This window comes from Pleurodeles waltl, chromosome 3_1 (genome assembly GCF_031143425.1).
Source record: "Pleurodeles waltl isolate 20211129_DDA chromosome 3_1, aPleWal1.hap1.20221129, whole genome shotgun sequence".
In the NCBI taxonomy this organism is placed as follows: Eukaryota; Metazoa; Chordata; class Amphibia; order Caudata; family Salamandridae; genus Pleurodeles; species Pleurodeles waltl.
The window spans coordinates 621,416,358-621,438,181 of NC_090440.1; the positions used below are offsets into that span (position 1 = coordinate 621,416,358).

The window sequence follows — 21,824 nt, forward strand, 5'->3', positions numbered from 1 at the left end:
GTGCCTTAACCTATATCTCCTATGTCAAAGCCAGGAAGGGTGCTATACATATGGTGTTCATGGATCTCTCCTGTGCTTTTGACACAGTAACTCGATCAAATTGTGGATGCTTATGAGTGAGATGGAAGTTGAAAAGGCACTCATTGATTTGTTAAGGTACTTACACTGGAGGAAGTCGGCTGGGGTAAGTTATGGGCCTAATGGCAAACTCTCTTCTCTAACACAATCTAAATCCGGGGATCGCTAGGGATGCCTTCTGATACCTTTTTTGTTTTTAATTTATAATATTGGGTTGGAAAAATATTTGACCTTTTGTTGGAAATATGTGTCACAGTTAGGGAAATGCCCTTACCCAGTTTTTTTATATGCTGACCACGTGGTCCTTTTATCAAGTACCCCAAACGGGTTACAAACCTCCTTGTCTAATTAGGTGTTTTCTGTGTGACTGATTTAAAAATAAACTTAACAAAGTCTTTCATTGTGAGAAGCGGTCTAAAAAATATAAAATCAAAGGCTCATTCTACAACATATCTAGGTACTTCATGTTATTCTGCATTAAATGGGGATTATTTACTTAATTTACAAGAAATTTCATGGAGCTATTGAATCCGTCTTCTGCTTCACGTCAAAGCAGACGCATAAGCCGCTGAAAGAAATAACACTCATTTATAGGAACATGTGTATCTCATAGGGGCTATACCGTGAAGGTGTATGGGGGTACATTAATGCCAAAACCCTTCAAAGGGTGGAAAATAGCTTTGTAAATAGATTGCTAGCCGTGCAGTAGGTCTCTTGTACATTTATTTCACACTGAGGTGGGAGTGGGTAATTTGGAAAGCGTTATCAAAGTAAGTCCACTGCTGTTATTGCTTAGTGTTTGGGAGAAACCAATAGTTAGCTCTAAGAGGAGATTCATTAAAGGTTGTCTAACTCTAGATAACACGCTAGCAATCCACTGGATAGCTTATGTGAAGCTGGGTTTTATTGCTCTTGGGGTCCCTGAGCTCTTTACCAATCCCAGCAGTGTTGATGGAATTCAAAAGACCTTGTACAACGCCTGTTTTATAACCCCTGTTATTAAAAGCGCAATGTGAAGGCTCATCGCATGCAGTTTAATTCGTATTCTGCTTTGAAGACCACTCTTGGGCCGGAGATTTACTTATCTATAATCAATAATTTTCAATATAGATTTTATCTTATTCGCCTTCAATGTAATACCCTTCATTTTTTGTTTGCGTTTCCTGTGCAGGGATCTTGTTTTTTAAATCTCCATAAATGCTCTTGTGGCAATGTATCTGAAAAAAAGCACCTCTCAGTTTATGCTTTTTTGAACTACTGCTAAGCAACTGGGGTCAATACAAACTTGCTGCGCAGTGATCAATTTCATTAGGTGCACTTTGAATGTCAGGAAAAGATATGGAATGGTTAATTGCCTGCAAAATCGTTGAATATACGTTTCTATACTAACTCGTAAATTAATTAGCTCTGATTGCACATTTTAATGTTTTTAACTTGTTTTTATTATAAATCTTATATTATTTCATATATTTATTGACTGTATTGTATGGCAATCCTTAGCCCAATATATATGATTGACTGACTGAGTAACTATTCAAAGATCAAATTAAATGGAAATCACTGGAATATTTTATTTTATTTGTTTCATAATGCTACTCGCCCCTATGAAGGGTGTCAACACACATACATTATACAGAGACAATGAAACATAAAAATGTGTAAATCAGTGTACATGAAATATAAAACAAGGTGACAAGGTTTAAGAAAAAAATCACCTATCATCTAGAATGGTAAGCGTTATATTTTAACAGTGGTTAATCTTAAACACAAAGTCAGCATTTAAAACACTGTTGGGGATACCTTTACCACTAAGGGCCTGATTACGACATTGGCAGTCGGACCAGCTGACTGCCAATGCCGTGGGGAGGGCGCCACCGCCATACCAGTGGTGCCCCCCCCCACCCTATTACAATGTTCCTGCCGGGCTGACTGGCAGGAACGTTATAATAAAGTGTTCCTGACTGTCAGTCCAGTGGGAACAGTGCTACGGTATAGGACTCGACTCCCTTAGGGGAGCCAAGTACTATAAATAATGCACAGGTGTGGCCGACTAGTACCCTCAGAATGCGCACTGACTTTAAAGCAGACAGTGCACATTCCGATGATGCTGAGCAGGGGGGGCCCTGCACTGCCCATGGTATGGGCAGTGCAGGGCCCCCTCGTGGCTCCCAGCACTGGCTTTCTGCCAGCCTTTTCATGGCAGGTTCCCTGCCATCAAAAATGGTGGCAGAAAATGGAGTTGTAATCAGCCAGGCAATGCCGAGTTCAGCGCTGCCATGGCTGGTTACAAGCCCAACCACTGTCACCCCATCGGGATCTATGATCCTGGTGTGGACGGCGGTCTTTAGGCGGGTCCGCTCGCTAAAGTTGTAATTGGGCAGTCGGACCGCCTGGAGTGCGGCACTCCAACGGTCAACGCCAGGGTGGCGGTCCGAGAACCGTCACACTCATAATGAGGCCCTAAGACTTTATAATTACCAAAGGGAACCCTTTAATCAGCTCTGCAATGATGAAAGATTGAGCGAAAAAACATCAGTTTCTAAACCTATGCCTTGCAGTTTGCATGCAGCTCCTTGATACCGATCCTTAGGTAACTGCGCAATATTAGAAGGATTGTAACTTATTAACTGCAATTAACAAAATAGTCTCAGTTGTGAAAGCATTATCCCATTAAGCTATCTGCATAAAATATATATCTATGATCTGCATGTTACAGAGGTTTTGCAACAGTTGCATTATACCCCCTGTGTTATTTCATGATGATTTAAAACTGTGACTAGACAAAGCACAGATCTCTCCAGCGAGGGCATTAACCACCAGTTATCTGCCAATTATTATTATTCCCTGAACCCTATAAGATATTTGAAAATGCAACCTGTTTGGGACCAATTAAGTGAGCCAGAACAGATTTACTGTTACATTTTTCCTTGTTGCCAGTTACACTGCTGCAGAGTTTTTTTTCAAAATGAATGTATAAATTGTCAGACTCTGCGTTTTGTGATTCTGACCCTTGTGACTCCACCCCCTTTCTGCTGCCAAACTTTGAATCACAATTTATGGAATTCTGAATTAAGGAGCATATCTTTAAGGAGTTCATGCAAAGCAGTGCAGTAAATGAAGTTGAACTGCTCCATCTATCAAACTATCCTCCATTCTCACTCTGACTCATCCCTTTTACCACTTTCATCTCCTAAATATCTCTGCCTAAGCTCTTCCCTCCACCTCCACATCTAACTCACCAAATCTCACTCTACCTCTGTGACCTCCCACACAACCCTACTAAATTCTTCTGCATTCATCTCACCTTGCTACTATGCTCTCCCTAACCCTTCTGCATACTCTTCCCCCTCCACCCCCCTTTATTCATCCCAAGCCTTTGGGTTGAGTAAATGAAGGATATATTCCCACTCAACACTTCTGGGTTTCTTTCCTCCTCCACCCCTCCATTACTCCAGTCAATCTAACTAACAAACTCTCATATCCGCGGCTCAAATTAACTCATAATAATACTAAAACTGTACTCATTATTAAACTATACTAATCCATCACTAATTCTTGTTGGGTTCCAGAGTAGCGTGCTACTCATCGAAAAGCGCTTCGACGCCCCGTCAGGGGTAGTAAGCGCTATATAAATACGATTACAATGCAATACAATATCTCCAAAGAATGGTGCGCTGCTTCGCGCTGGCGCATTTGTGGATGCCGACGCGCCGACGCGGGCAGCCCTGCACTAATGTGCAAAGGTGCCTGTGTTAGTGTTAAGGTCAGGACAGTTTTCCTGCACAAAAACTCTAATTTGAGGATACTTCCTCTTTGTATGCTTACAGCAGAAAGATCAAAGAAACAGAGTTTGATTTCATGAATAGCAGCCTGAAAATGTTGAACGCTGATTAGAGGATTAGCTGAGTAAATCAGCAGCCTCACAATTGAACGGCCCCATAGGTCGCCAGAGCTCTGCTGCTACTGGGTGGCGGCTGGCTATTGAACTATAGCGGTTTGGTTCACATATTGCAGAGAGCCTGAAAATGAGAGTGTAATACTTTGAAAATCCAGAGATCTCCGTTTTCATAGGCTACGCTCTGACACTGTTTATTTTAGGAAGTCAAGGGGTGACTGATGGGCTTTCGCCTTGGGGCTCAGGTCTCAAAGTGAGAAAATGAAACCCACTGAACCCAAGACCCAGAATGAGAGAATCTTGTAGACCTGGCACAAGTCGCAGTGTAGTTATTTGTGACAGAATGATGCCCAGTGCCCACACCTCGTGTGAAACTGAGTGTGAATCTTACCATATAAATTCATGCTCAGTTTACAGCTTACTGCAAAAATACCCACAGTCCGGACAGGCTGTGTCAGATTGTAAAGAACACTGAGCCTTACACAAATACCTCTTATCAAAACAATGACGTTATCTTAATTGGAACATTGATCCAACCCCGCGCCTTGTTGACGATGCAAAACGTGCAAAACCACAGATGAGTTTACCTTTGAGAGGCTTTAGGCGAGGCAAAATAAAAATGCATTCCTCGCCAGCACACACGTCTTTCCTTATGTGCGATCAACCTCTGTAAAAGGCGCCTCCTCCCTCCCATGCTTTCAGGATAATTGGTTTCTTTGATAACCACTCCTGACCTACTCTCAGTGAGGTTTTTTAGCCAGGGTCGGCCTGTCCCCGTAAAAGTGGAGGTCTGTGGTCACGGATGCTGAAGAAGGGCAATGCTTCATGGGTGTCATCAAGCAGTGCTCATTTTTAGGAGCAGGCTGGGGTGTCCCCCTTGTTTGTAAAGCTCTTTGAGGACCGCAGCTGTCTTAGTACATAGGGAATAGAGAAAGGTTCGGGCTATTTTGGGTGAATGTATGCAATGTATGTATGCACTTCTTTAGATGTTGCTTACTGTCCTGGCTTAGAGGCGTAATGCTGCTGTAACAAGTCATTGTAACTAATTTAATGGGTCTTTGTTATGGTATTTTAAGGGTCGGGGACTCGTTTGTTTATCCAGCGTGTGGATCTGTGAATTGCAGGTGCCACAGAGGACGCTGCTACTGGGTAGCACAGAGACCGCTGCAACAGTTGCATTAACCCGCCAAGCTACCTTTTCAAATTTTTTCCAATGGTGGTAAAATATGAGGTGCACATCACTGCGTATGTTTGCACATTACGGGGCCTGGCACAGCTCCACTGCTGACATTCGGGACTTGGGAGCCAAATTCCAGGGTTGACCACTTTAAGCAGAAATTAGGTGCTAAATAAAAGAAGAGAAATGGTTAGGGAAGTCTGTAGACCACGTGCTGCTCGTGGAATGTTTACGGCGGAGGGCCTTGGGTATTGTGTGGGTTTGCTCTCCATTGGCGCCAGGCTCAGAAAGGTAACTAGGCAGAGTGCCAGCCCTCCAGCACAGCTTGTACCTGACACAATCCTGATAAGGAAAGAGCAAGGAGGGGGCGTACCGTCCCTGATAAAGTACAGGGCCTGCGGAATGTTCATTTATCACATTCCAGCTGTGTTTTGTGTTGAATCAAATGTAAGGTGTTCTCACAATCCAACCACCCCTGCTTTGGCCTCTCATAGTTTGGAAGTGTTGCTGTGCCGCAAAGGGGCTAATCTCTCCTTCCGCAGTGGTGAAGATTGACCTGTGTGACTGTGCACCCCTTTTTGTCGTCCATGGTCTGCTGTAGGCTCGCCCGCGCCTGTGCAGCTGGGATCATACTCAGGCCCATATTTATACTCGGTGTGCTCTGAATTAGCGACATTTTGTTTACGCTAATTCAGCGCAAACCTAACTCCATATTTATACTTTGGCATTAGGCACGTCTATCACCAAAGTAATGGAGTTAACAGCATTTTCTGGACGTGAACACCTACCTTGCGTCAATGAGATGCAAGGTAGTTGTTCCAGTTAAGATAAGGACATATAGCCTTTGCGCCATATTTATCACCCGTCCTAAAATCCAGCACAGGGGGATGGGGGCCTTAAATATTTAATGCCTGGGAATGGGCAGGCATAATGGGACCTGTAGGCATATTTCCATGGTCAGAGACCATGGAAATTGCCCACAGGTGCCCTTCCCTGGCCCCAGGGACACCCCCACCCACACCAGGAGGCTACCTAAGGATGGGGGACCCATCCCAGGTAAGTATATATATATTTTTTTATCCAACACCACTCGGGGGCCCTGACTTGGGGCCCCCAGCATGGTGCTGGCCCCAATGGACATGCCCAGGGGACATTCATCCCTTGGGCATGGACATTCGGGTGGTGGGCATGGCTCCTGTCTTTACTAAGACAGGAGCCATGTCCACAGGGGTTGTGTGCCAGAAAATGGTGCTACACTGCTTAGAGGCAATTTTTCTGCCTCTGAACAGTGTAGCACCACTATGCCTCTCCAGCACTGTTAGCGTCCTTTCCAAGGACGCCGACAGGGCATTAGCGCCGGCTAGCGCCATTCCATAAATATGGCACCAGGCCGGCTTCTTGGAATGTCGCTAGCCGGCGCTATACTTTTTCACTCAAAACTGCACTAACGCAGTTTTGTGTGAAAAAGTATAAATCTGCCCCTAAGTTCGCACTGGAGGACATGTTCTGTTTTCAGTTCTTTAGAATTTTTTATCTGCCTAGTCATAAGAATTGCTACTGTAACTTTAGAGTGCACTAACTGTCTCTACTAAGGTGCACAATATCCCTCCCCTTCCCCCACCCGGCGCAGTTGGAGAAGTGCTTTGTGAGCTATATCATCACTTACTGTTCTAATCTGTGATGTATCAAGTGTTGCTACCCTGTTTTTCATGAAACTATTCTGGGCGTACTGATTCCACTTTCTCAGGATGTGCAGGCTCTCAGGTCCTGTGTGACATCTCTGTCTCCCAAGCCACTGGAATCTCATCCCCTTTTCTAATGAAATTAAGATGTGTGTCCACTGTTGTGGGCCCTGGTGATCTCTGTGAACCTCTGCAGCTAATGCCATCTGTTCTGTCATGTGTGTCTTGTCGTTGACAGCTGGAACAAAGGCTGCAGGCCCTAAACTCGGAGCAGTTGGAGACCCGCGTACAGAATGAACAACTACGCCAGCTGAATCAAGACCTCCTCGAGCAACTGGAGCAGAGCAAGTGCGGTCTCGAGGCGGCCCGAGGCCAGTTGCAGACCCTCCAGAAGCAGGCTGACCTTGAACAGGACGTGAAGGACAGGTAGAGCAAGGGAGGGCTAGAAGCTTCTAGAACAATAGTGGCTCAACATCATTCCACACAGCCGCAAGCAAAACCTTAAGCTAGTCTGCTCAGCAATGGCTCTTTCTAATGTAGACGCTTAATGTGGTGCTCTGTAGTGTGGTACGCATGTATTGGTTGACTGGAGCAAGGAAGGTAGCCCTTAACGTTCTTCAGCTTGAAATGCTCTTCCAATGTGAAACATGCTCCTTTCGCTGTTCGGCCATGTGTAAATGACATTATTTATTGACCAGTGGAAATGCAGGTGTCTGTGTTCATACAGAGATCTGCACTTTTATTGGTTGATGAGTTCCAAACAGAAGTATGTTGTTGTTTGTCTTCCAACTCGTGTGAATCAAATGGTATGTCTGCTGAACTCAGAGGCTGACACAAATGTTGATGATGATGTACATGATAATGTTTGTCTCCCTACAGGGTTGTCTTCAAAGTCTCAAAGAACATGCAGAAAGAGAAACAGAGCCTTCTGCGGCAACTGGAACTTCTCAGGTGAGGGTACTGTGGCAGGAGAATGGCATTACGATGTAGGATTAAATGAAACCACAGGGGAAGCCCTGTGCATAAATGTGGGTGCATCCACGTCCTTTTAGTGCTAAGTTGGGTGAGTGGTGACTCCTTCAGTACAGACTATGGCATACAAAATGAAGGAGAAACACTAGACTCCTTTCGCTCTTGTAGAAGGGGTTCAAGGAACCCTTCAATAGCCAGTCGTGCAAATGAGTCATGCAAGCCACTTGTCATCATCAGGGCCAGTACAACAAGGACCCTGCTATCAGCACAGAGGGAAGGATGACCACGTTAGCACAGGTAACAGTATCGTATCATAAAAGAGCCAAGGGGAGTCACCAGTTCTCAGGACCAGTTGTCAGGTACCTGCTGATAGCATATTCAGGGAGATGTTGCTTCAGTACCTGATCACAGAAAAAGGGTTATATCTAAGGTAAGAAGATGAATTTCCCTGGACTTGCCAAGCAGACCAGGATCGCAAAGGTCTGCAGCTGTAAGATGCACAGCAGTGTCAGTAATTTAAACTGGGGGCTGGACAGTGCCCATTACATAAAGCTTAGAAGTGGATTAGGGTGCTAAATGTAAACTTTGCACAAGATGGTTGAGGGAACAGAAGCAACACCACATAGGTACTCCCAACACTAGTCTAGTGAATGCAACCAAACCTGCCCAGCACAACCATTCACCCTTCAAGAACAGACACAGTGATTGAGAGACATCGACAACCCTGAATCACTGTAATTGTGCCACACAGCCTCCCTGCAAAGGGTTCTGCTGTAGGTGACAAATGGACATGTCTCTGGCATCTATATTCTGACACAGAAAGCCAGTGTAGTCGACCCTCAAGCCTCTTGCTCAGCAAGCGCGGAAGCTAAGGTGACACACCTCTGCGGAATACCTCTGATGAGGCTGGAGACTGTTGTGTGGGCATGGCACAGTGGGGTCCCCAAGACTGCCAACCACCATCCTCCCCCCAAAGATGGGAGGTTGATTTGAGATTGGCCCTGTCTATTCTGCTGATGATTAGAGGCACTCAAAGGCAAAGTGCCAGATGAGGATGGAGGGGCCTAAATGTACTGGCCTTGGTTAAGGGTAAGATCACTGACTTCCACAGGCACTCAATATCTTCCCTTACTCTGTGGCTGTATGTTAATCCTCATGCAAACAGGGTACCCAGTCTAAATAAACCTCAAACACAGAAATAACACTACAAGCTAGCACTAAATCTGGGGCACCAAATGACTTAAACAACAGCATTGTCTAATATCGAAGTACATTGTGGAACAAAGGGAATAATTAAACCTTAGAAAAATATATTTAATGTATAATTAAATCACCATTGAATATAAGCTGCAAATAATTCTGGATAGGAATATATGAAAATGTGCCTTCCTCTCTATTCACTTAACCGACCTGTGCCAAATCTACTGAAAGTAGCCTGAGCAGATGGTGAAAGACCATGACTGTCCTGAAAATCTTGAAAACCAGGCCTCCCTGCATATAGTAAAAAAGGCTAAAAAATTGGGCGGGGTTGGTGGGGGGGGGGATAGGCCAACTGGCAAAGAAAATGGCTTCTCAATGAAGAGGCTCTGGTAATTTATCTCTAATATCCCCTGCCATCTGACCACCTATCCACTCTGCAGTGGCGGCCAACAATGACACAACAGTGTAGCAGTGCAGGGAGGCTGTAGAACCGGCAAGATGCACTGAAAGCACTGTGGACAGCGGCAGTGGGCCACGGCCTACTCCTGCATGTACATCCATGGGCTCAATTGAGAGAGCTGGAGCACCAGAGGAAGGCTCATGTGGTGGCCAATGTATGGCACTCCCAAGCAGCAACCTCCTGATAGCCTGAGCAATCAGGGCACCACAGAGGCAGATGCCCCTGGTACTCGACGTCCCAACTGGTGCTGGGCTGTGCAGGACGAAGTGGCTGCTCAAAGCGAGGGAGCTGAAAACTCTGCTGGAGCAACCAGCTCAAGTACATGAGGGAGCAGCAATCTACTCAGCAAACAAAAAGCACCAAGGCTGAGTGAAGAGCCCAATGAGTGTGAGGCCTGCCAACCCTGTGCTTTTACTAACTTGGGAGAGAGCAGGATGTCACACGGAAAATGGTGAGGCTACAGGGGCATGGCTACCAGCTGCAGAGAGCCCTGGCAGGCAATAATGAGTACCATTTCCACACTCCTTGGTGTTGATAGGTGAGACAGTGAGGAGCAGGCTCCACAACCAAAATGACTGGTGGCAAGGTCATTAAGGGACCACAACAGACCAAAGTGGATAAGAACGCCATGTACAAGATGTCGGCAGAAAGCCTTTCTGCCTTCCCGTCCATGTGTTCATCCAGAGAGCTCACAGGGACACTTGGAGCGTACACTAAAAGACATAATGGTGGCAATTCAGGGGAGTCAAAGATTAACAATGTAACAGCAGAGGTCGTGCTTTTATAGGCCAATATTTGGAAAATGGGTGACAGGGTCTCAGGAATCGAAGCCTTGCTGGCCCACTACAAACTGAAACAAAGACCCTCTGAGACCAAGTTATACTCCTGACAGACGCTGAGGCAATGGAAGCTAAGCATGGAGACTTTGAAGGCCACTTCAGAAGAAATATCAGAGTTGTTGAGGGCTCGGAGAGGGCAGAGGGGCCTAGTGCAGACCTGTTTCTGGAGGACCTAATTATGAACACGCTGAAACCCTAATTTCTTTTCAGTAGAACAGGGCCATAGGCCACCCATCCCACTGCCCTGTCTGGGAACCCCACCCAGGACTATTATTGCCCTCATTTTTAACCACCAGCATCGTTATGCAATCCTGCAACCCGCCTGACAAAGCCCACCAAAAAAATAGGAAAATGGGAACATCAGTATCTTCTTGGATTTTACGCTTCCAATACAGCAGCTCAGATGCAGCATTGCTGCGGTTAAAAATGCGTTACAACAGAATAATCTCAAACACTTAGGTGGTCATTATGACCCTGGCTTTCTTTGACCGCCATGGCCAAAACGACAGGAGCACCGCCAACAGGCTGGCAGTGCCTCTCGGCGTATTTGGACCGCGGCGGTAGCGCTGCGGTTGCACCGCCGGGGCCGGCGGTATACCGCCATTTCAGCCCCGGCGGTGATAATCCACCAGGGCAGCGCTGCAAGCAGCGCTGCCCTGGGGATTATGACTCCCCTACCGCCAGCCTCTTTCTGGCGGTTTGCACCGCCAGGAAGAGGCTAGTGGTAAGTGGACTCAGGGGGCCCCTGGGGGCCCCTGCACTGCCCATGCACGTGGCATGGGCAGTGCAGGGGCCCCCAGGCAGAGCCCCGTCGCGCATTTCTCTGCCCGAATTTCAGGCAGTGAAATGTGCGACGGGTGCTACTGCACCCGCTGCACATCAGCATTGCCGCCGGCTCAATTACGAGCCGGCGGCAATGTTGATGTGACTTTTCCGCTGGCCCAGTGGAAAAGTCAAAATAGGGAGCCAGCCATACCACCAGCAATGGCGGTATTCTGGCTCCGCAACCTCGGCGGTCTGCGGTTGTAATGACCCCCTTAATGTTGCTTCCAGCTAAATTACGAATTGTGGCAGAGGGAAAGATGTGACACTTCGCGTCCCCGGATGAAGCATGGAGCTGGATACAGGATGGAGGCCAGGGAACGGCAGGTCACCTCAGCGAAAAAAGGCCTAGAGTGAAAACAGAAACCTCATAGGATAATGGAGGACCCCAACAGGGAAACGGGGCAAGAGAAAATCTACCAGAAGAGAACGAGGTCGCTGACCACAGAGAACAATGAGAAAAACAATAAATATACTAAATATTCATTTTAAAGCTGGTTTATTTAGCAACTAATTTTCCCAGGCTTCCAAAGTAATCCAGATAAAGAGAAAACAACTCCTCAGTATCTGGATGCTTGAATAGCTATGTCCAAATTCACTAACCAGTTCTCCAAAGACATAGGAAATTTACACAAGGCTTCAATCTAGGATCACAAAATGTCAGCTATTATTGAAGGAGAAGGCCTGAATAAGGCTGCTATATCCCTTAACCCCTTCGCTGCCAGGCCTTTTCCCTCTCAAGTGCCAGGCCTTTTTTTGGCTATTTGTGGCAGGGCGCGCTTAGGCCCTCATAACTTTTTGTCCACATAAGCTACCCACGCCACATTTGCGTCCTTTTTTTCCAACATCCTAGGGATTCTAGAGGTACCCAGACTTTGTGGGTTCCCCTGAAGGAGACCAAGAAAGCAGCCAAAATAGAATGAAAATTGAGGGGTTCATTCTGACCCTGGCAGTCGGTGGCCGCCAGGGCCACCGACCACGGGAGCACCGCCAACAGGCTGGCGGTGCTCCCACGAGCATTCTGACCGCAGCGGTTCAGCCGCGGTCAGAAGCGGAAAGTCGGCGGTCTCCCGCCGACTTCCCGCTGCTCGGGGGAATCCTCCATGGCTGCGGAGCGCGCTCTGCAGCCATGGGGATTCTGACACCCCCTACCGCCATCCTGTTCCTGGCGGGTCTCCCGCCAGGAACAGGATGGCAGTAGGGGGTGCCGCGGGGCCCCTGGGGGCCCCTGCAGTGACCATGCCAATGGCATGGGCACTGCAGGGGCCCCCGTAAGAGGGCCCCACTGTGTATTTCAGTGTCTGCAATGCAGACACTGAAATACGCGATGGGTGCAAACTGCACCCGTCGCACCCCTGCAACTACGCCGGCTCAATTCTGAGCCGGCGTCCTCGTTGCAGGGGCATTTCCTCTGGGCCGGCAGGCGCTCTTTTGGAGAGCGCCCGCCGGCCCAGAGGAAATGTCTGAATGGCCGCCGCGGTCTTTTGACCGTGGTGCGGTCATTTGGCGGCTCCCTCCAGGCGGGCGGCTCCCGCCGCCCGCCGGGCTCAGAATGAGCCCCTTAGTATTTTTTTTAAAAAATGAGAAAAAAAGGGCTGCAGAAGGCTTGTGGTTTTTCCCCTGAAATTAGCATCAACAAAGGGTTTGCAGAGCACAAATCACCAGCTTCCCAGATTTCAGGAACAGGCAGACTTGAATCAGAAAACCCAATTTTTCAACTCAATTGTGGCATTTTACTGGGACATTCCCCATTTTTACGATTTTTGTGCTTTCAGCCTCCTTACAGTCAGTGACAGAAATGGGTGAAACCAATGCTGGATCCCAGAAACCTAAACATTTCTGAAAAGTAGACAAAATTCTGAACTCAGCAATGGGTAATTTGTGTAGATCCTACAAGGGTTTCCTACAGAAAATAACAACTGAAATAAAAAAATATTGAAATTGAGGTGAAAAAAACTGCCATTTTTCTCTACGTTTTACTCTGTAACTTTTTCCTGCAATGTCAGATTTTTTAAAGCAATATACTCTTATGTCTGCTGTACTCTTCTGGTTGCGGGGATATTTAGGGCTTGTAGGTTCATCAAGAACCCTAGGTACCCAGAGCCAATCAATGAGCTGCACCCTTGCAGTGGGTTTTCATTCTATACCGGGTATACAGCAATTAATTTTCTGAAATATAAAGAGTGAAAAACAGGTATCAAGAAAACCTTTGTATTTCCAAAATGGGCACAAGATAAGGTGTTGAGGAGCAGTGGTTATTTGCACATCTCTGAATTCTGGGGTGCCCATACTAGCATGTGAATTACAGGGAATTTCTCAAAGAGACGTCTTTTTTACACACTGGGCCTCATTACAACTTTGGAGGAAGGTGTTAATCCGTCCCAAATGTGAAGGATATACCACCAGCCGTATTACGAGTCCATTATATCCTATGGAACTCGTAATACGTCTGGTGGTATATCCGTCACATTTGGGAAGGATTAACACCTCCTCCAAGGTTGTAATCAGGCCCACTGTCTTATATTTGGAAGCAAAAAATGTAGAGAAAGACAAGGGGCAATAACACTTTTTCTGCTATTCTATGTTCCCCCAAGTCTCCCGATAAAAATGGTACCTCACTTGTGTGGGTAGGCCTAGCGCCTGCAACAGGAAATGCCCCAAAACATAATGTGGACACATCACATTTTCCCAAAGAAAAAAAGAGGTGTTTTTTGCTAAGTGCCTACCTGTGGATTGTGATAAAGAAAATGAGGCAAAGCCCACTTACCCTTTGACCTGGGTAAATAAACAATGATAATGATACGTGGTCATTACAAGGGGAAAGTAAGCCTAGACCTTCACAGTAAATAATTTATAATTATTATATTCAATGTATCCAGTCTCCCTGGATTAATTTAAGTTTTTTATTTCTTTTGCAAACTCAATTAATGTCCTCTAACAACTCCAACATACAATATTTCTCATTAAAAAATGTATAACAATAGGTGCTCATATATTGATAAACACGGTGAAAGTGAATATTGTGAACAAAGTGATGGTGTTATACACAATATATACAAAAATGTGGTTAAAATCAGAGTGAACTTCCAGGGGCTCCGTCAATCCAGGAGTCCTGAAGTCACTTAAACACATGTAATGTCAATCCACATTTCAATTAATGTCGACGTTTTGACCCTTTATATAGATAAGAATCAACAACGGGTCATCATCAGGACTGGGAATCATTCTATATAGTAGCACCTAGTAGTTGAAATTATAGATTGTCATTTCTTGATAGAGTCATCTTCACTATTAGTGATTCTACACAGTACACATTATTGTTCAGTAAAGCCTCAAGAATGGGCTCTTCAACAGGCATATAGTCTCTCCCTTAATATCTTTATCTCCTCAAAAGAGAGACTCCCGGCAATAATTGCGGGTGATGTTCAATTTCAAGTTTTTGCTTTCAGCATGTCCTCTTCAATTCAATTACCTGTGGATTGTGGCCTCTAGCTCAGCCGGCACCTAGGGAAACCTACCAAACCTGTGCATTTTTTAAAACTAGAGACCTAGGGGAATCCAAGACGGGGTGCCTTGTGGGGTTCTCACCAGGTTTTGTTACTCAGAATCCTTTGCACACATCAAAATTTGACTGAAAAAACACTTTTTCCTCACATTTCGGTGACAGAAAGTTCTGGAATCTGAGAGGAGCCACAAATTTCCTTCCACCCAGCGTTCCCCAAGTCTCCCAATAAAAATGGTACCTCACTATTGTGGGTAGGCCTAGTGCCCGCGACAGGAAATGCTCCAAAACACAACATGGACACATCACATTTTTCCACAGAAAACAGAGGTGTTTTTTGCAAAGTGCCTACCTGTGGATTTTGGCCTCTAGCTCAGCCGGCACCTAGGGAAACCTACCAAACCTGTGCATTTTTTAAAACTAGAGACTTAGGGGAATCCAAGATGGGGTGAATTGTGGGGCTTTCACCAGGTTCTGGTACCCAGAATCATTTGCAAACCTCATAATTTGGCTAAAAAAACACTTTTTCCTCACATTTCGGTGACAGAAAGTTCTGGAATCTGAGAGGAGCCACAAATTTCCTTCCACCCAGCGTTCCCCAAGTCTCCCAATAAAAATGGTACCTCACTTGTGTGGGTAGGCCTAGTGCCCGCGACAGGAAGTGCTCCAAAACACAACGTGGACACATCACATTTTTCCACAGAAAACAGAGGTGTTTTTTTGCAAAGTGCCTACCTGTGGATTTTGGCCTCTAGCTCAGCCGGCACCTAGGGAAACCTACCAAACCTGTGCGTTTCTGAAAACTAGAGACCTAGGGGAATCCAAGATGGCGTGACTTGTGGGGCTCTCGCCAGGTTCTGTTACCCAGAATCCTTTGCAAACCTCAAAATCTGGCTAAAAAAACACTTTTTCCTCACATTTCAGTGACAGAAAGTTCTGGAATCTGAGAGGAGCCACAAATTTCCTTCCACCCAGCGTTCCCCAAGTCTCCCGATAAAAATGGTACCTCACTTGTGTGGGTAGGCCTAGTGCCCGCGACAGGAAATGCTCCAAAACACAACGTGGACACATCAAATTTTTCCACAGAAAACTGAGGTGTTTTTTGCAAAGGGCCTACCTGTGGATTTTGGCCTCTAGCTCAGCCGCACCTAGAGAAACGTGCCAAACCTGTGCATTTTTTTAAACTAGAGACCTAGGGGAATCCAAGATGGGGTGACCTGTGGGGCTCTCACCAGGTTCTGTTACCCAGAATACTTTGCAAACCTCAAAATTTGGCTAACAAAACATGTTTTCCTCACATTTCGGTGACAGAAAGTTCTGGAATCTGAGAGGAGCCACGAATTTCCTTCCACCCAGCGTTCCCCCAAGTCTCCCGATAAAAATGATACCTCACTTGTGTGGGTACGCCTAGTGCCCGCAACAGGAATTGCCCCAAAACACAACATGGACACATCACATTTTTCCATAGAAAACAGAGGTGTTTTTTGCAAAGTGCCTACCTGTGGATTTTGGCCTCTAGCTCAGCCGGCACATAGGGAAACCTACCGAACCTGTGCATTTTTTAAAACTAGAGACTTAGGGGAATCCAAGATGGGGTGACTTGTGGGGCTCTCCCCAACTTCTGTTACCCAGAATCCTTTGCAAACCTCAAACTTTGGCTAAAAAAACACTTTTTCCTCACATTTCGGTGACAGAAAGTTCTAGAATCTGAGAGGAGCCACAAAGTTCCTTCCACCCAGCGATCCCCAAGTCTCCTGATAAAAATGGTACCTCGCTTGTGTGGGTAGGCCTTGTGCTCGCGACACGAAATGCCCCAAAACACTATCTGGACACATCAAAATTATCAAATAGAAAACTACCTGTTTTTGCGGGGGCGCCTGTGTTTTTGGTCCTGGGCTCAGCAGCCATCTAGGGAAACCTACCAAACCCAGACATTTCTGAAAATTAGACACCTGAGGGAGTCAAGGGAGGTGTGACTTGCGTCGATCCCCCAATGTTTTCTTACCCAGAATCCTCAGCAAACCTCAAATTTAGTTAAATAATCACGTTTTCCCACATTTCTGTGTGGGATCACCGCACTGGGACAAATTTCCTACCACCCAACTTTCCCCTCAATCTCCCAGTAACAATGATACCTCACTTGTGTAGGTGGGCCAAGTGTTTGTGACGGGGAAGAGCCAAAAACACGTCGAAAATGAGGGGGAACCAAAGTGGGTCCAAAAGGGCAGTTTGAAAAAACAAATTTTTAGGCTGACAAGTGCAGCAGAAATGTTATTGGTATAGATGAGACAATGCTGGGTGGTAGCAATTTTGTGGATTCCTGCAGATTCCAAAAGGTTCCATGACAAAAATGTGGGGAAAATGTGTGCTTTCCAGCAAAGTTGCAGCTGTGCAGTGCATTGTGGGTAAGGAAATGGTGTGGGGTGCATGTGAAGCACACCAGCCTGGAATCAACTAGATGATTAGTTTTCAGATGTGTCTAGGTCTTGTGGATTTTTCTACATGGCAGCGTCCCAAAGTAAAAAAAAGTGCAGCCCTCACCATTCCATGTGGGATGTTTTTGAGAGTTACCAAGCTCTCATGGCCCAAATGTAAAACAAAAAACAAAAATAATCAAATGTCCTCTTGCTTGCCATGGGATAAGATGTTTTAGTGTGGGGGAGAGCTGAAAGACTGTTAGCCCCTTCAGTTCGGGTGGTGGCATAACCAGGCCCATACTGGTTGGTAACCACCAACCCACTACTTTCTTTTATTTTTTTTATTCCCTGGCATCTAGTATACTTTCTGTCCCCCCTGGGTGTGGATCGGGGGTAATTGCCCAATCTGCCCACTGGTGGGCAGAACAGCTTTGGCCCCATTTATTTGGGGGTGAGGGTATGGCCATACCCCCAACCTCTTATTTTGAAAAATAAATCTTCCCTGGTCTCTGGTGGGCTTTCTGCCCTCCTTGGGGGCAGATGGGCCTTCCAAAAATAGGCCAATCTGCCCCCAAGGGGGGCAGTTATGGCCAACAGTAATGTGCCCCCATGGTGAGCGACCCTTGCCCAAGGTGCTGCCCCCCAAACAAAACACACACACACCAATCCATGGTGTCTGGAGGTGACTAACAAAAATAGGCTGATCTGCCCCCAAGGGGGGCAGAAATGGCCTAAGTACAATTTGCCCCCCAGGGGAGCAACCCTTGTCTAAGGAGTCGCTCCCCATACATAAAAATATAAAGTAAATAAAAAAATATATATATCCCTGGTGTCTAGAGGTTTCTGCCCCCCCTGGGGGCAGATCCGCCTAATTATATTAGGCCAATCTGCCTCTGGGGGGGCAGAAAAGGCCTAAAAATATTTCCCCCCCGGGGAGTGGCTCTCCCCTTATGCGTTAGTATAAAAAAATAAAAATTCCCTGGTGTCTTGTGGTTTCTGCCCCCCCGGGGGCAGATCGGCCTAATTGTATTAGGCCGATCTGCCCCTGGGGGGGCAGAAATGGCCTAAAAATAATTCAACAACCAGCATACCCCTCAGTCTGTCAGAAAAAGTAGCAGTCCCACCAGATAAGTTGCCTTCTTCGACTACACCTCTATCCGTATTGAACAAGTCTGACACCAAACAACAGAGGCACCTCAACTTCCGGTGCATACCTTTTCAAATTAGGTGCATAAATGGCCACTGTGCACCAAACAATCAACAGAAATTCAAAACATAACAGAAGATGAGAAAAGCGCCATTCTGCGGTTCATGGAAAACTGGTTCACTTTTGATGCTCCTCACCCTCTTAGACACGTTTTTTCCAACCAACTACTGGATCTTACTTTTTGTCTGCACATCATTTACCATGACTCACAGGTCTGAAAGGTGGTCTATAAAGCCTAACTATAGTTCTCCTTCAACCACTTAACAGCACACCTTTCTTCCTGTCCCGAATCACCATTTACCCTAATACTGATATATTGAAAACCAGGCTTTTTCTTGATGTTCTTTAAAGAAATCATAGATCTAACCCTATATATTCAATCCATATTTTCAAAAAATCATGTTACTTGGAGACAGCCTGAGCAATAATCAAGCAAGGAAAGGTGAGAAAAAGCTAGACAAAGGTTTACTGAAATGGTGTGGGGTCTAAGCCACAGAGCAGGACACATCTTTGACCTAGTCTTTTCACATGGACTGTCCATCTAAGAACCAATAGCTATGCCACTCTCATGGTCATACAGTTCCTTGGGTCTGTTCATGACAGAAATGAGTTGCACAAACCAAAGGGCCAGTAATCAAGGAGACCCATGCGTCACCTTGTAAAATCTGGAGAAAGGTCCCCAATCAATATTCCTAGAGGCCTTTAAAAAAATCCTGCCCCCACTTCACCAAATACCATCAACCCAGGCACCCTCTTCAGTATACTCCATCTCAGGAGCACAGCGTCCCCTCTTTAACTCAAATAAACCAAACTGGATAACAAATCCTCCAGTACTGTAGCCAACCAATCATAACAGTACCTACTTCCATTGTTTGAGAATCAAATCTCAAATATTCCACAAAACATTCAGGAAAATCATGAACCTTCCCCTTTCCTCCAAACAAAAGCCTTAGTTCCGAATCACATTTTTCAACCGCTTTTGTGAACGTCAACCAAGTTCTCGAAAGAGAAAACAAATAATAGGCATCACAATCCCCATTGGAACCAACATCCGTTGCAACTATCAAAAAACATCTGACCACACTAGGCCTTCATATCTTGAAAACATCTCCCTCATACCATCATGACCTACAGCAAGCCAAAATAACTCTCTACTGTATAAACAATATGAGCACGTATTGAACTATCAAACTACAGATATATATTGAACCTCCCCTTCATTAGCAAAATCATAGAAAGTGAGATCACAATGCCACTTCAAGATTAAATTGAATGTTATTCCTTTATGTTTTAAAATGTACATGAAACCGCTAATTCAGATCATCTTCCAATAACAACTTAAATTCCAAATGTACACTGCTAACATCAAATCCGACTCTGAATAGGAATCCCCCCTAATAAAAAGAGGACCATGACAACATGCATGAAACATACTTACGACTGGATGTAGGAGAGCTACCTCCACCTTAATGGGTCAAAAACAAAATTCTGACAATCAGCAGGATCACAACAAGTAACCTCCTCTTTGAATGGCCAAGGGAACTAGGTGACCCCAACTCTATTAAGTCAGTCAGAAATCTTGGGATATGGTCTGACAGGGAACGTTCCCTCAAATATCATATTGCAACCGTTAATCGTAACTAACACCTCATGAGGATCAGATGTGTCACCCCTTCTCCAAAGAAAACACAGGATCAAACTTATGAGGGCACTGATTCTGTTGCATCTCACATATTGCATTATAGTCTACTTAGGAGCACACAGAAAGGGAGCTACAAAACTACTGAGGATACGCAATCAAACAACCAGAATCTACCTCAGCCAGGAAACTATCCATTGGTTCCCGGCTGCATAAAAGTTCAAATTCAAGCTCCTCTGCCAAGTCTTCAAATGTCAGTAGTAAAAAGGACAAAATACCTAAAAAGCCTAATTTCGCCCTTTAGAGCCTGTGCAGTCATTGCAGAGGCTCCGCAGTTTTAGCATAATCTCCACACTTGTGGCTCAATCTCTGCAGTAAGAAACTGCAGTACAGAGATTCTCCATGGAGTGCGGGGACTACACTTGACTCAGGAGCACCTGCCACAACTGCAAAGGCTCTTTGTGAATCATTCCCCAAGTTGGGGTCTCAAATCAAGCAATGCAAAATTGATTGTTCAACCCAGTTTCACACGAATATCCCATGGAAGATGCCCAATCAGAACCGTGGCTTATCAACCAACCCTGATGTACTTGAAAAGAAACCTGAAACCCAGTATTTTCAAAGAGGCCTACCCTACCCTTTAATTGTGTAGGGACCACCCCTCCTTCTGACTAGATGACAGGGATGATATAAGATGCTTCTCTTCCTCAGCAAATACACAAAACGCTCATTCTCAAGCCACCACTTGACATCTCATGAGAAACCCACCTGACTATAACAGTTTTAGCGCAACAAAGTGGCAACATGTTACAAGCTAGCGCTTTATGAATTAAATAAATAAATGTCCACTTTTTGTTTTAAGGTTTGAGCCCCTGCCTATTGGCTATTGTGTGTATGCAGGCCAATTTATGTTGTTGGTATGCTTCAGTTTGAATAAAGTCCATTGTGCACTATAACATTTCTTTAATTTTCAATATTCAATGAGACTAAGGTTACAGAGTAACAAAACTTTCACACTCTAACCCATAGTAATTACTGTTGTATGACATAACTACGTATGTCTTTACCGTGCAAGCATTTACAACACAGCCTTAATCATGCATGCCTCTACTTCACAGGTATATGGATTTTACTTACTTATATACTGAGTCCTTCGTCCTAAAATGTCTACCACCACTTCCTGGTTGATGTGGTGGCAGCCAATGTCACTCAGTAGGGGATCTTTCTGGGCCACAAAGCCTCCACAGCATGAAATATACAATGTTTTTGAACATTAATTGCTCAAAAACTACTGAACAGATTTACATCCACTCACAAAAAGCACTTTTTTTCTGGACCAATACCTAGCTTTGTGCCAAATGTTGTGTAAATCTGTTCAGTGGTTTGGGCTGCAGCTGTGTCTAAAGTTCCTGAAGAATATGAATGGGGAAAATGCATTTTGGGAACCTCCTTTTTTTCGGCTCCCAACTAACAGATCACTTTGACATTTTATATGTGCAAATTAGTCAAATTAGTCAAAAAGTAGTACTTGTTTTAAAAGGTTTTGGGGTGATTCAATGTTATTAGCAACAGTGGAGCATGGCCAACCACAGAGGGGAATGGCTGCTTGTGTAAGCCGCTGCTGCGCTGACTCACCTAAATTTCCCACCATCTGTCAAATAATATGTTCCTCTGCTCCGTCTGTTATAGCTGAGAGGTTCCAGGTGGCAGAAACGCCACCCAGAGCCTGGTGCAGGACCACGGGCTACACCTGTGCCTGAATCCCCAGCCTCGAGTGCAGGGTAGGGGTAGACAAAGAGGACAAGCCGAGGGCTGCATAGTCCTGCCCCTATAAACACTTTAGAGTGGGTGGAGAGCCCAGGCCCCTGAGTGAATTTAAGGAGGACTGCCCACGACAAGACATCTCGGACTGGCAGCAGGGGCCAGAGCAGGGG

General features: G+C 45.5%; 1 protein-coding gene across 2 annotated transcripts in view; it reads left to right on the forward strand.

Annotated features, from left to right (window-relative positions):
• CRACR2B (calcium release activated channel regulator 2B) overlaps window positions 1-21,824 on the forward strand; it is a 126,997-nt gene that overhangs the window by 87,855 nt on the left and 17,318 nt on the right. For both annotated transcript variants that reach the window (XM_069223113.1, XM_069223112.1), the window contains exons 8-9: window positions 7,071-7,258; window positions 7,712-7,783. In XM_069223113.1, the coding sequence (XP_069079214.1) occupies window positions 7,071-7,258; window positions 7,712-7,783 (260 nt within the window). The remainder of the gene's footprint in view (window positions 1-7,070; window positions 7,259-7,711; window positions 7,784-21,824) is intronic.